This window comes from Carcharodon carcharias, chromosome 25 (genome assembly GCF_017639515.1).
Source record: "Carcharodon carcharias isolate sCarCar2 chromosome 25, sCarCar2.pri, whole genome shotgun sequence".
In the NCBI taxonomy this organism is placed as follows: Eukaryota; Metazoa; Chordata; class Chondrichthyes; order Lamniformes; family Lamnidae; genus Carcharodon; species Carcharodon carcharias.
In genome coordinates, this window is record NC_054491.1 from 44,368,946 (window position 1) to 44,382,707 (window position 13,762).

General features: G+C 42.1%; 1 protein-coding gene across 6 annotated transcripts in view; it reads right to left on the bottom strand.

Annotated features, from left to right (window-relative positions):
- LOC121269532 (rho GTPase-activating protein 32-like) overlaps positions 1-13,762 on the bottom strand; it is a 524,870-nt gene that overhangs the window by 265,609 nt on the left and 245,499 nt on the right. For all 6 annotated transcript variants that reach the window (XM_041174188.1, XM_041174184.1, XM_041174187.1 and 3 more), the window contains one exon: positions 4,087-4,178. In XM_041174188.1, the coding sequence (XP_041030122.1) occupies positions 4,087-4,109 (23 nt within the window). In that variant the 5' untranslated portion in view covers positions 4,110-4,178. The remainder of the gene's footprint in view (positions 1-4,086; positions 4,179-13,762) is intronic.

Here is a 13,762-nt window from a genome sequence, read left to right on the forward strand (position 1 = left end):
TTCACTCTGGATGATATCAAGAAACGGCTGAAGGCACAGTATACTGCAAAGGCTATGGGCCCTGACAATATTCCGACAACAGTACTGAAGACTTGTGCTCCAGAAGTTGCCACTCCCCTAGCCAAGCTGTTTCAGTACAGCTACAACACTGGCATCTACCCAGCTATGTAGAAATAGCCCAGGTATGTTCTGTACACAGAACAAATCCAACCGGGCCAATTATCGTCCCATCCGCTTTCTCTCGATCATCAGTGATGGAAGGCGTCATCAACAGTTCTATCAAGTGACACTTTCTTAGTAATAAACTGCTCACTGACGCCCAGTTTGGGTTCCGCCAGGGTTACTCAGCTTCTGACCTTATTACAGCCTTACTTTAAACATGGACAAAAGAGCTAAACTCCATAAGTGAGGTGAGATTGACTGCCCTTAACATCAAGGCAGCATTTGACCAAACGTGACATCAAGGAGCCCTACCAAAACCGGAATCAATGGTAGTCAGCAGGAAAACTCTCTGCTGGTTGGAGTCATACCTAGCACAAAGGAAGATGATTGTGGTTGTTGGAGGTCAATGTCAATCATCTAAGTTCCAGGACATCACTGCAGGAGTGTCCTAGGATCAAGCATCTTCATCTGCTTCATCAAAGACCTTCCTTCGATCATAAGGTCAGAAGTGGGGATGCTCGCTGATGATTGCACAATGTTCAGCAACATTCACGACTCCTCAGATACTGAAGCAGTCCATGTCCAAATGCAGCAAGACCTGGACAATATCCAGGCTTGGGCTTACAAGTGGCAATAACATTTGTGCCACACAAGTGCCAGGCACTGACCATCTCCAACAAGAGCGAATCTAGCCATCGCCCCTTGGCATTCAATGGCATTACCATCGCTGAATCCTCAAATATCAACATTCTGAGGGTTACCATTGACCAGAAACTGATCTGGACTAGTCATATAAATACTGTGGCTACAAGAGCAGGTCAAAGGCTAGGAATCCTGCAGCAAGTAACTCACCTCCTGACTCCCCGAAGCCTGCCCACTATCTACAAGGCACAAGTCAGGAGTGTGATGGAATGCTCTCCTCTTGCCTGGATGAGTGCAGCTCCCACCACACTCAGGAAGCTTGGCACCATCCAGGATAAAGCAGCCCATCCACAAACATTCTGTACCATCTACAAGATGCACTGCAGAAACTCACTAACGCCCCTTGGGAAGGCCAAAGCCATAAACACAGTTTCTTTCCAACTTAGTCCTTCACATTCATCCACACTGAATGAGCATGTCCTGAGGTTCAAATCTAACATCATGTGCCATCACCAGAACCAACTACAACCAACTACAACAACTTGCGTTTTTATAGCACCCATAATACAGCAAAGCACCCCGAATGGCTTATGAAGACACCGTTTCACAGGAGGAGATGTCAGGGCAGATGTCTAAAAGTTGGTCAAAGCAATAAGTTTTACGGGACATCTTAATGAAGTAGAGATGTAGCGAGGTAAAGAGGTCTAAGGAAGAATTCCAGAACAAGGGGGAAGGCAGCCAATAGTGGAAAGATTACAGTCTGGGATGTCCAAGTTGCCAGATTTGGAGGAGGACAGAGATTTTATAGGCTTACGGAACTGAGGAGATTACAGAGATAGGGAAGGGGTGAGGCCATGGAGGGATTTGAAAACAAGAATGAGGATTTCAACACTGAAGCGCTTTCTGACCGGGAGCCAGTGGAGGTCAGCAAAGACAGGGGTGATGGGTGAACAAGATGGTGCGTTTTGAGATATGGGCAACAGAGTTTTGGATGAGCTTAAGTTTATGGAAGGTGGAAGATGAGGAGGCTAGCAGTGAAATAGTCAGGTCTAGAGGCAAAAAAAAATGTTTGGATGAGGGCTTCAGCAACAGATGAGTTGAGGCAGGGTTGACACTGGGCAATGTTATGTAGGTGGAGTCTGCAGTCTTGGTGATGGAGCACGTATATGGTCAGAAGCTCGCCTCTAACTCAAACACATCACCAATGCTGCAAACAGTCTGGCTCAGCTTCGGAAAGCTGTCAGGGAGAGGGGGTAGAAATGGTGGTCAAGGAAAGGATTTTGCGATGGAGCCCAAAGACAATGGCTTCAGTTTTTTCAATGTTTAGTTGGAGGACATATTTATATTTCTATTTCCAGCTAAGACAGCACTTCTCTCCCATCCACCATATCCCCCTTTCATAAGGGTTTCCTCTCCTGCATCAACTAACAGCTTGCTAACTCACCAACATGCTAAATTTAAACTGTTTGTGCTGAACTTCAAACTCTTTTACTGCCTTGGCCAACACTATCTCCGAAACCTCCGCTTGTCTTTTATCCCATTCCTCCATCAATCCTCTAACTCTAGCTTTTTGTGGGCAACCAACTCCCTACACCCCATCTGTTGGTGAGCCCCTCCCTTCACCCCATTTTAAGGTGGCCAGCTCCCCTCACCCTTGGTTCCACTCCCTGAGCTTCTCTCTTTCTCTTCACTTCTTTCTCTTCTTTTAGAGTCTTCTCTTAACTAAACTCTCTGACCTGGATAAAAGCAAAATACTGCAGATGCTGGGAATCTGAAACAAAAACAAAAATTTCTGGAAAAACTTAGGTCAGACAGCATCTGTGGAGAGGAATGCAGAGTTAACGTTTCGAGTCCATATGACTCATCAGAACTCTTCTGTTGAAGAGTCATACGGACTCGAAACGTTAACTCTGTCTTTCTCTCCACAGATGCTGTCAGACCTGCTGAGTTTTTCCAGCAATTTTTGTTTTTGTCTCTGACCTGCACTTTGTTAACGCTCCTTCCATAATTGATTTTCCTGTTCACATCCACCTTGGTCAATCTTAACTTCTTACAGTTAAAGGCACAAAAATGCCAGGCTTACTTTACTCACAACATGTGGAATTGAGCACTAAAGAAGAATGCCTGCTACTCAGGAGAATGTATAACCCATCCTGCTCATCAATAAAAACTACTGAATCTGTAATTAAAACCTTTAAATTAAAAGGATTATCATTATCAACCAAAGCATTATCAAAGTTCGAACACTGAAGAAAGACAAAGCAGACATCTACAAAGCCCCATGGTCTGAAAAATGTCATTGTTGGGTTCTTGAAAGGTCATCCACCTGGAATATTCACTCTGTTTCTCTCTCCACATATGCTATCAGACCGGTTGAGTAGTTCCAGCACTTTCTGGTTTATTTAACATTTCCACGTCCGCAGTATTTGCTTTTGTACTTATTATTAACCCTCCACTGGCATTTCCACAAGGCCAATATCTCTGCTGTTCCCATTGCAACATTAAGTGGCAAAAAGCCAGGCTTCAGTTTGATTTTGCTTACTCTTGATTTATTTTTTAAAAGGGTTCGATTAGTCTCTTGTCCCAGGTGCTGACACAATGTGACTGATGCAGGCACTGAGACTGGCCCTGGGTCAGCACCGCATAGACTGTACACACAGCAAATACTGGAATGGTTCCCATGGCTCAGCACTGACCAGGTGGAAGACACAAGAGCCTCATTGTGGGTCATCACAACTGCTGCCCCAAAAGATTGCCATGTTTCATCAGTTTCAATCCCAGAGGCCACAATATTGGAGTTTCCCATCTATTAGTGTCCTTGAGAATATCCAGAACTTTATTCAGCAGCTTGGCTGGAATGAAATCAATTCAGTCAAGCATTCAACATAGGAAAGAACGTTGAAGATGATATTTAATTGTGTGATTTTCAATGTCACCTCTAAGAAAGTGAATGCATATTCCAGACTCCATGGATGTAAAATAGCATCGAAAACATTCTTTGATGTGTTTAAAATCCAGTGCAGTTTGTGAAGGATGCAAATACACTACTGAACATACATCTGCTGTCAGAGTAATCCAAAACAGAGGAAACGTTACACTTTGTAGCAAACAGAAAACAACAATGGGACCAAGGTGAGAACATGGTTGATTAGATGAAGTAAAATTTGATCAGTTAGTGAAAAATCAGGAGGATAATCTGCTCAATGGACAGCTTGCAATCTCAAAACAGAAGCCAACCAGGTGCCCCCAGGCCTGTGTAAATGGGAATACACCCATTCTTACTTTTTCACATGTTTGACTTTCATGCTGGCGGTGCTCCCACATGGACGGAGTGGGAGTTCTCCAGGGAGATCAGGAAGGTCAGCACTCCTCGCCTGTGGACAGAAGAAGGAACTGATCAGTACTTGGGACATTCAGGAAGTTGCAGTTATTTTTCTCCCCCCACAGAGAATTTTACAGCACAGAAACAAGCCAATCAGTCCAACTGGTCCAAGCTGGTGCTTACACTCCACACAAGCCTCCTCTCACTTTCATTCATCTAACCCTATCAATAAAACCATTTTCTATTCCCTCATATACTTACCTACATTCCCCTTGAATGCTATTCATCTCAACACTCTTGTGGTAGCTAGTTCTGCATTCTTACTAATCTCTCAAAAGAAGTTACTCTTGAATTCCCTGTTGGATTTATCAATAACAATCTTGGATATAAATGACCTAGTTTTAGACTCCCCACAATCCTTTAGAATTTTAAAGACTTCTATCAGGTCATCACCCCTCAGCCATCTCTTTTCTAGAGAAAAGGCCCCAGCCTGTTCAGTTTTCTCAATAACTGTATGTTTTCAGTTCTGGTAACTTCCATGCATCGTTTCCAGTGCCTCTGTATTCATTTTGTAATAAGGAAATCAGAACTGTTCACAGCACTTCACAACAAAAGGCAAAATACTAAAGATGCTGGAAATCTGAAATAAAAACCGAAACTGCTAGAAATGCTCAGCAAGTCCGGCAGCATCTGTGGAGAGAGAAAGGTCGATGACCTTTCATCTGAACTTCAAGTGTGGACTAACCAAAGGTTTTTACAAGTTTTAACATAACTTTTCAGTTTTATCCCTCTAGAAATTAATCTCAATGCTTTGTTAGCATTTATATGGTGTTGTTACCCTGCTCTGCTACACTTAGTGATTTGTGTATCCGTACCCTCGGGTCTCCCTGCCTTCTACAAAATTTAGGATCTAATTCCACACTGACACCAGCATTCTGCTCTCCCACAAATACCAGTTGCCTGGTTATGGGACACAGTACAACAATGTCTAGTAATATGGGACACAGTGCTAACGTCCTGTTATTTCAGCATCAGTAATACCAGACATGCAGTGTGCTACTTGACATCTAAGGTACAATTTTATGGACACCCTAAGCTTATTACAATTACAATCCAGCATATCATACATGATGTTGAAAGACAAATGATTTAAGAAAATATAAGCATGTAGCTGCCACGCTCTGAGATTCTTCCTCCTTCCTGCATCTTCTGTCTGGAAATTAGGATTCATCGACCGTTCCTTTCTTAGAACCTCAAAATATCTCACTTCACTCAATCTTCTCTCTAAAATCTATAGGCCACCCTCTAAAACCTCATCTGGATGTCATCTAACCACTTGCTCCATCCTCTCTGCCACTAGACCCTGCCTCAGTGGTGCCCTGCACCATCGGCTCCCGGTATTCAAGTTAGAAAACAATGGCAAAACAGCAAACCTAAATAGGTAAACAAAAACAGAATTACCTGGAAAAACTCAGCAGGTCTGGCAGCATCGGCGGAGAAGAAAAGAGTTGACGTTTCGAGTCCTCATGACCCTTCGACAGAACTTGAGTTCGAGTCCAAGAAAGAGTTGAAATATTTCAACTCTTTCTTGGACTCGAACTCAAGTTCTGTCGAAGGGTCATGAGGACTCGAAACGTCAACTCTTTTCTTCTCCGCCGATGCTGCCAGACCTGCTGAGTTTTTCCAGGTAATTCTGTTTTTGTTTTGGATTTCCAGCATCTGCAGTTTTTTTGTTTTTAAACCTAAATAGGTATCTCACACACATCAAATTTAGAAACTGGGGCGGAATTTAATGTAGGTGATTGGGGTATGTTACCCATCCACTGGAGAGCTGGTGAAAGTCCCACATACAAACTAGGAGCGGGAGCAGGCCACTCAGCCCTTTGAGCCTGCTCCGCCATTCAATAAGATCATGGCTGATCTGACTGTAACCTCCTGCCTACCCTGGTAACCCTCCACCCCTTTGTTAATTAAGAATCTATCTACCTCTGCCTTGGAAACATTCAAAGGCTCTGCCTTTGCCTTTTGAGGAAGGGAGTTCTAAAGGCTCACTACTCTCAGAAAAAAAATTTCTTCTCATCTCTGTCTTAAATGGGTGACCCCTTATTTTTAAACCATGACCCCCTAGTTCTAGATTCTCCCAGAAGAGGAAATATCCTCTCCATATCCACCCTAATAAGACCCTTCAGGATCTTAAAGGTTTCAATCAAGTCACTTCTTACTCTTCTAAACTCCAGCGGATACAAGCCTAGGCTGTCCAGTCTCTCCTCATAAGGTAATCTGCCCATTCCTGGTATTACTTTAGTATATTGACTTTGAGCCACTTCTAACGCATTTACCTTTCTTAAATAAGGAGACCAATACTGTACATGGTGCACCAGATGTGGTATTTCCAATGTCTATACTAATGATGCATAACCTCCTTCTTGGTGTATTCAATTCCCCCCACAATAAATGATAACATTCTATTAGCTTTCCTAATTACTTGCTGTACCTGCATACTAGCCTTTTGCAATTCATGCACTAGGACACCCAGATCCCTCTGAACCTCAGAGCTCTGCAACTTCTCACCATTTAGATAATATGCTTATTTTTTATTCTTCCTGCCAAAATAGACAATTTCACATTTTCCCACATTACACTCCATCTGCTAGATCTTTGCCACTCACTTAACCTATTTATGTCTCCTTGTACCTTCCTTATGTCTTCTTCACAACCTACTTCACCTCTTTTTTGGGAAGACCCATCACATATCTGGACAGTGGCAAGCCTTCCCTGGGTCAAGGACCCTGGAGGTGAAAGCCCTACACACCAAAGTAGGGTGGGTCAGAGGCTGGCAGCTCTTCATCATGCAGCAGTGCCACTGAGGAACCCACCCAAGGCCCAAGATCACCAAGGGTCACAGGTGAGTTTTGGTGAGAGGAGAATTCTGGGGGTGATGGGGGCAGCTCAGGGAAAAGGGCAAGGGAGGTCAGCAGCAAGAGCAAGGAGGTGGGCACTGCCCACTTCCAAATGCCAGGGCCCTCAATCAGGTACCAAGTGCTTTTGAATGAGCGATCCCCAACCCCCCTCAGAAGCCCACAAACAACCACGTTTGGTTTTCGGGCTTCTCACATGGCAATTCACCCACCTGCTACTTTATGAATAGCAGGGGCAGTGGGATGAGGCCCTTAGGTGGGCATTAAGGGCCATCCACAAGCCTTCCAGCCATGGACTTAATCGGGCAGAGGCAGGGAGGCAGCTGGATCCCCACCTACCCAATTAACTGCCCTCCTGTCACAAAGCTCACCACAGGGAAAGGCATTAAATTCCACCTGAAGTATTTGAACACGGTGCCAACCCTACCACAGTGTTAGCTTGACCTATTGATGAGGATAATAGCACTTCAGACAGAGCTAGAATCTTCTAGCAAAACGCAATAACTTGTTTATTTAACTGACAAGTCAACGTTCACTCTAAATAGTTTCCAATCAATCAGTACATACTCTAAACCAATTCATCACGATCAATAAAGGGCACACAAGGAGACAGGGGACTATGATTGAGTGAGATAGAGACCAAGTGAGTAGCAAATTAGATTCACGTGGAAATTCTGTGCACAGGGGAAAGAGGTGTAGTTGGATGCCAAGGCGATCCATGACAAACACATACATACAAAGTGTAAAAAGCTAGAGAAATTCTGGATCAGGATTATTGATCTGAAGCCAAACTGCAGACATGATGCAACATAAGGGAGTGGGAAAAATATCTGGGCACATTGTTCCAGAGGACAGTAACACCCTTTAGAATAGGATTGCGTATTTTGGTCACTGTTGAGGGACAGGTTGACATGTTCAGGATGTGATCATGAGTGGGGTAAAGGGACTGAGCAGACAGTAGTGGAGGAGCCCCAGACTTTGCAAGTGTTATCAGACTGGGATGCTCACAACCTGCATGGACGAAAGCGAAATCTGCAAGGTATACAAGCAGGCTAGCCATGGCACTATGGTACAGGAAGTTGGTCAAGTGGGGGGGAAGAGAACAGGAATGTAGTAGTAGTAGTAGGTAACAGTATAGTGAGGGGGATTTACACTGTTCTCTAAAGCAAAGAGTGTTGACTACCCAGTTTGGGATATCTAACAAATATACAAAAAAGGAGCAGATGTAGGCCATTCAGTCCTTCGAGTCTGCTTCACCATTCCATAAGATCATGGCTGATCTGCTTGTGTTTCGAATTCCAGATTACCATCTACCCCCGATAACCTTTGATTCCCTTGCCTAACAAGAATCTTACCTACCTCTTGCCTTAAAAATATTCAATGACCCCGCCTCCACCGTCTTTGGAGGCAGAGTTCCAAAGTCGCACAGCCCAAAAGAGAAAAGAAATCTCTTCATCTCTGTCATAAAAGGGCAACTCCTAACTTTAAAGCAGTGCCCCATAGCTCTGGACTCACCCACAAGAGGAAACGTCCTTTCCACGTCCACCTTGTCCATACCATTCAGGCTCCTATATACTTCAATCAAGTCACCACCCATTCTTCTAAACTCCAGTGGAAACAAGCCCTGTCTGTCTAACCTTTCCTCATAAGCCAACCCACTCCTTCCAGGTATCAATCTAGTAAACGTCCTCTGAACTGCCTTCAACATATTTACATCCTTCCTGACATAAGGGGACCAAATCTGCAAACAATATTTGAGATGTGGTCCCACCAATGCCCTGTATACTTTATGTTCAATTCAATAAAGGATAGCATTCTATTAACCTTCTTAATTATTTGCTGTACCTGTATACTAACTTTTTATGACTCATGCACTAGAACACCTAATCCCTCTGCACCTTGGAATTCTGCAGCCATTTTCCATTTAAGTAATACTCTGCTTTTTTATTCTTTCTGCCAAAGTGAACAACTTCACATTTTCTCACATTATACTCCATCAGCCAGAATGTTTTCCCACTCACTCAACCTACCTCTATATCTATCAGCAACCTTCTATGTCCTCTTGAAAACATACTTTTCCTGCCTTTGTGTCATCTGCAAATTTAGTTGCCATGACTTCGCTCCCCTAATCTAAGTCATTGACATAAATTGTAAAAAGTTGAGGCCCCAGCACAAACTCCTGCAGGACTCTGCTTGTCACATCCTGCCAATCAGAAAAAGACCCATTTATGCATACTCTGTTTTCTACCAGCCAACCCTATCTTTTACCCATGCCAATATGTTACCCCCTACACCATGAGCTTTTATTTTCCGCAATAACCTTTGATATGGCACCTTATCAAATGCTTTCTGGAAATCCAAGTTTGTATGTTCGTCAGTCAGTACACACTAAGTCAATTCCAGTCAATCAGTAAACACTTTAAAACCAACTACAGTCAAAATACAATCTAAACAGTGAATCAGCATGTACCTGTTTTATCTGAATCAAAGATCATTTCACCTGAACAGGAAATAATTGATGAAGAGTCAATCAACTTGCTGCTAGTCAAAAAAACACAGCCATGAGGGGGCAGTATGTGACTATTAATCCCACAAAAGTTGCATTCCCTCACTGATGTTATATTGCTTCCAGCTCCCTAACAGAACTGAACATGTCAACCTAGGAAACTGCCCAAAACTGATGATTGATACAGATCCAAAAAGGTGGCAACGGAAAAGTGGATCTGATTATAAAGTTATGACATGTGGAAATCACATCAAAAAGTGTTTCCAGACCAATGTCTAAAGTAAAAACAAGTACAGATTGAAAGCTGCTGCCCACCTTCCTGAGTCCATCTGTGAGCCACTGACCCACAGTGGGGGTGGGCGTGAGAGCAGTGTAGGGAATTTCTCTGAACTCTGACTGAAAGATAAACATCTTTGAGGTAAATTTTCAACTGAATTATCTTGTTCATAAAGATTGATCTAGTTCTAGCATTAGAATGTTATGCCTCAGGAAAAGTTCGAGATACAGTCAAAGTAATTAAATTCCCATCTCCACCAAATGCACAAGTCCCAGAGCTAAGTACAATAGGCACAGAACTGAGCCACACTGACTGACAGGCAGCATTGGAAAAGCAAATTAATGCATAGTGATTTTTTTTTCTGATAAACATGGACACTGAGAAACTGACTGTTCGTATAGATGGCTCACATGTAAGAACATTGCACTTGGCAAATAATTAAAGTTAGATGAATGAGACTTTGCTCAAACTCCAATACACTTTATATGCTATCCGAGCTCTCACTATCCATCTCCAGAACATCCATGGAACAAGTGTTGAGCTTTCATAAGAACACACTGCCTCTCCAAATATCAAACCTCAAGATACTTACATCTGCACTCTGTGCTTGAACAAAAGACTTCCAGGATAGCTGCCCTTCACTAATGTACAGTTCTGTTCTGCTTTCAAAGAGTTCAAACTATGAGGCATGGAGGCCAAGCTGAGCACACTTTCATTTCAAATATATCTTCATTCACACTATCGCTGTTGTGTTGACTGTGACCATATACGCTCCAAAGCTTACAGAAACACTCACACAAGATGTTTAAGCTCTTGCTGAACACACTGACTGCATGTTTACACCGAGGCTGCAGTGAATACCTGTTACATTCCTAGGCTAGTATTGAAAATCACTTGTCTCAATTTGAAACTTCTCCATGAATTCCAATAATAAGCTTTATTGTGAACACATAAGCTGTAGTTGTCTGCTGTTTATCTCAAACCTCAGCTGGAAGAGAATATGCACAGTTCCTGAACACTCCAGCTCATAAATCACTGCAATGCGTGATTTTAAAAGAATTTCTTCAACACAAGTAAAAGCCAGAACTCCTGACCTAAATTCACTCGTTCCAACCAGCTGTTCACTACAGTGTTGTTCAATATTAACCACGAGTCACATCTGGCAAATTGAGAATCCAGATGTGATGATTCCTGATTAGTAAATAGAAAATGAATAATAGACAGGGCTGGTCATGATCTCAATCCTCAGACATATTTGTGAAATTTATTATTTTTATTGGTAAAATGGTAAGATGAATGCAGGCATATGCATGCTTTAATGATCACGCTTTAATGGTTGTCGTGTATGCTTTACTCCCTTGGCTACTGCTTATTGGTAATCTTTTTTAATTCATTCACAGGATGCGGGCTGACAAGACCAATGTTTGTTGCCTATTCCTAAGTGCTCGAGGAGGCAGTGGTGAGCCACCTTTTTGGATAGTGCTGACTGAAGCGCTTGCCTGGCCATTTCAGAGGGAAGATAAGAGTCAACCACATTACTGGAGTCACAGATAGGCCAGAGTGGATAAAGATACTAGATTTCCTTCCCTGAACGGACATTACCGCACTTGATGCATTTTTTATGTCAATCCATGACAATCAAATCATTAATACTTTTTATTCAAGATTTAGTTGTTTGAATTTAAATTCCCCAGCCACCATGGTGGGATTTGAGGTCATGTTCTGGTTTTGTAACCCAGGCCTTTGGCTTACTAGTTGAGTAACATAACCACTATGCTACTGTTCCCCTACCTGCTAAAATGGTGTGTAGCACAGGTGAAAACAATAGGCTTCCGTGCCATGGAAACACCAACAATATTGTATGTAAAGGGAAGTTGTCATCATGGTCAGCTTAACTAATTGGAATAATATCTCTGGGTCAGCAGATGAAAGCAAGTCCAACCAATACAGAGCAGTTCCAACATGGAAAATCATGGCAATGGTCCAAATTTTCTGGATGGACAGTAAGGCCAGGTCTGCTGCCATTGCATCCATTGAAAGGATACAGAAAATACCACAGAATTGACTGAAGGAGTGAGGGATTAGTTTATGAGAAACTATTACATAAATTGAACATGTTCTTGCTGGAAAAAAAGGATTAAGAGAGGAAATGATTGTTGATCTTAGGATTCTTAAAAAACTAGATGTTTCATCGTGTACAGAGCAGCAGAACCAGAGAATACAGTCTCCACTTGAAGGGGGTAAATTAAGAGCCAACCCATGGAAACAATACTTTAATGTGAGAGCGCAAGTAAATAGTGCTGATTCATTCAAATAAAAATTACATAAATTTCTTGAACAAACTATTGTAGAATAATTAACAGAGAATGATTGTTATGATAAGTCATAACGGTATTATCATTAGCGTATAATGCAACAACCAAGATAGGAGAAGACAAGCCAGATGGACCTTGGTCTTTTTTCAGCTGGCAATTCCTATATTCCTATGGTGCGTTCTGCGAATGATCGAGTAGATTTGTCACAAGAATCTATTGCTTTTGTGATTAGTTCTTTTGGAGGGCTGGCTGATGTGCCAGTGGAAACCTCAGACAGAATGGCTTGACAGTGCACAAAAACTGGATGAAAATTCCACAATGAATGATAAATTTGGTTTGTGGAAACTGAGCAGAAACCCACTTTGTCTTTTGTACAGTCATTTGGTGAGTATAAGGTAGGTAAAATGTGAAGGAAGTGTTGAGTTTTGAACAGCTCCATTTTGAATTTGACAGAAAATTTCCAATCAGTTCAGAAGAGCAAATAAAAATCAGCAGCAAACCATTTTCAACCAGCAAAATAGTCCCAAAACAGAGTCTCTTATCTTCAAAACTTAGAACTTTGACCAGTCACAGAACTTCTGATATAGAGGTGCTTGTTAATTGTATGCACATGATGGGCATTAACCAGAGTTTCATTTGTGCCCCAGTAAAAGGAGCAGGCCACCAACTTGTTGTTCTAGGAGTATGGTTGACTTAGGGGTTTTGAGTATGCGAGGAGTCCGATTTAAACTCCAGACGAGGCTTCCTATGTTTAAAAAAAAAAGACTTAAATTGTGGTTGTTGGATGAGGAGGTGCATGTTTGTAATGTGTCTCTGTAAATAAAATTGTGTACGGCTGCAGTTCCGCCCTTCACTAATTGGCTTTCTGCAGAATATCAGAAAATGGCTGCTGAAAGCTGAAAGTTGGAAACTAGGAAAAAAAAACTTCAGGCAGTAAAATAATATCCTTGTGGTGACTGTGGAAAATGGCAGAAAGCAAGTGTAAATTGTTGGGGTACGATTGGACTCTGATGTTTTCCGAAAGTGAACCATATGGCTACGGGAGGAATGAAACAGATAACCTGGGGTTATGTCCTCACCAAAACAAAACAAGGTGTGGTCTTCACATCGTTGCTTCCTGCAAGAACAACATAACTATTTTGTGAAATGGATGCCCAGCAGTTGGATAGTGATGAAGATTTGGACCTTCTATCTGAGTCCTTGGATGAAATTCATAAGAAATACAATCTGTTAAATGTCTCGAGCATATTTGGACTTTGACAGATTTCAGGAACCAGATGGTCACTCCATGGAAGGACATATCATGGGCTTTTAAGAGAATGCATAAAAGATTCACAAAATCCAATTTTGAAATCCCTGGATGAATACTAGTATTTAAATGGATCGTTCTATGACTTCTCACATGCCAGCCTACTGATTCTAACTGCTGTTCAGAGGAGACTGTGTTGGATCAGATATCAGTTGCTTTCACAAAATTCCTGAAGAAGCAGTCATTTCCTTCAGCCTTTGTGGAACAAATTAGGCATTCCACAGTGACAAAAGCAATAGAAGACTCAATAATTGCCATATTTCAAAATAGTTCAGATGCTGGATGAAAGAATCAATACAATGGAAGGATTA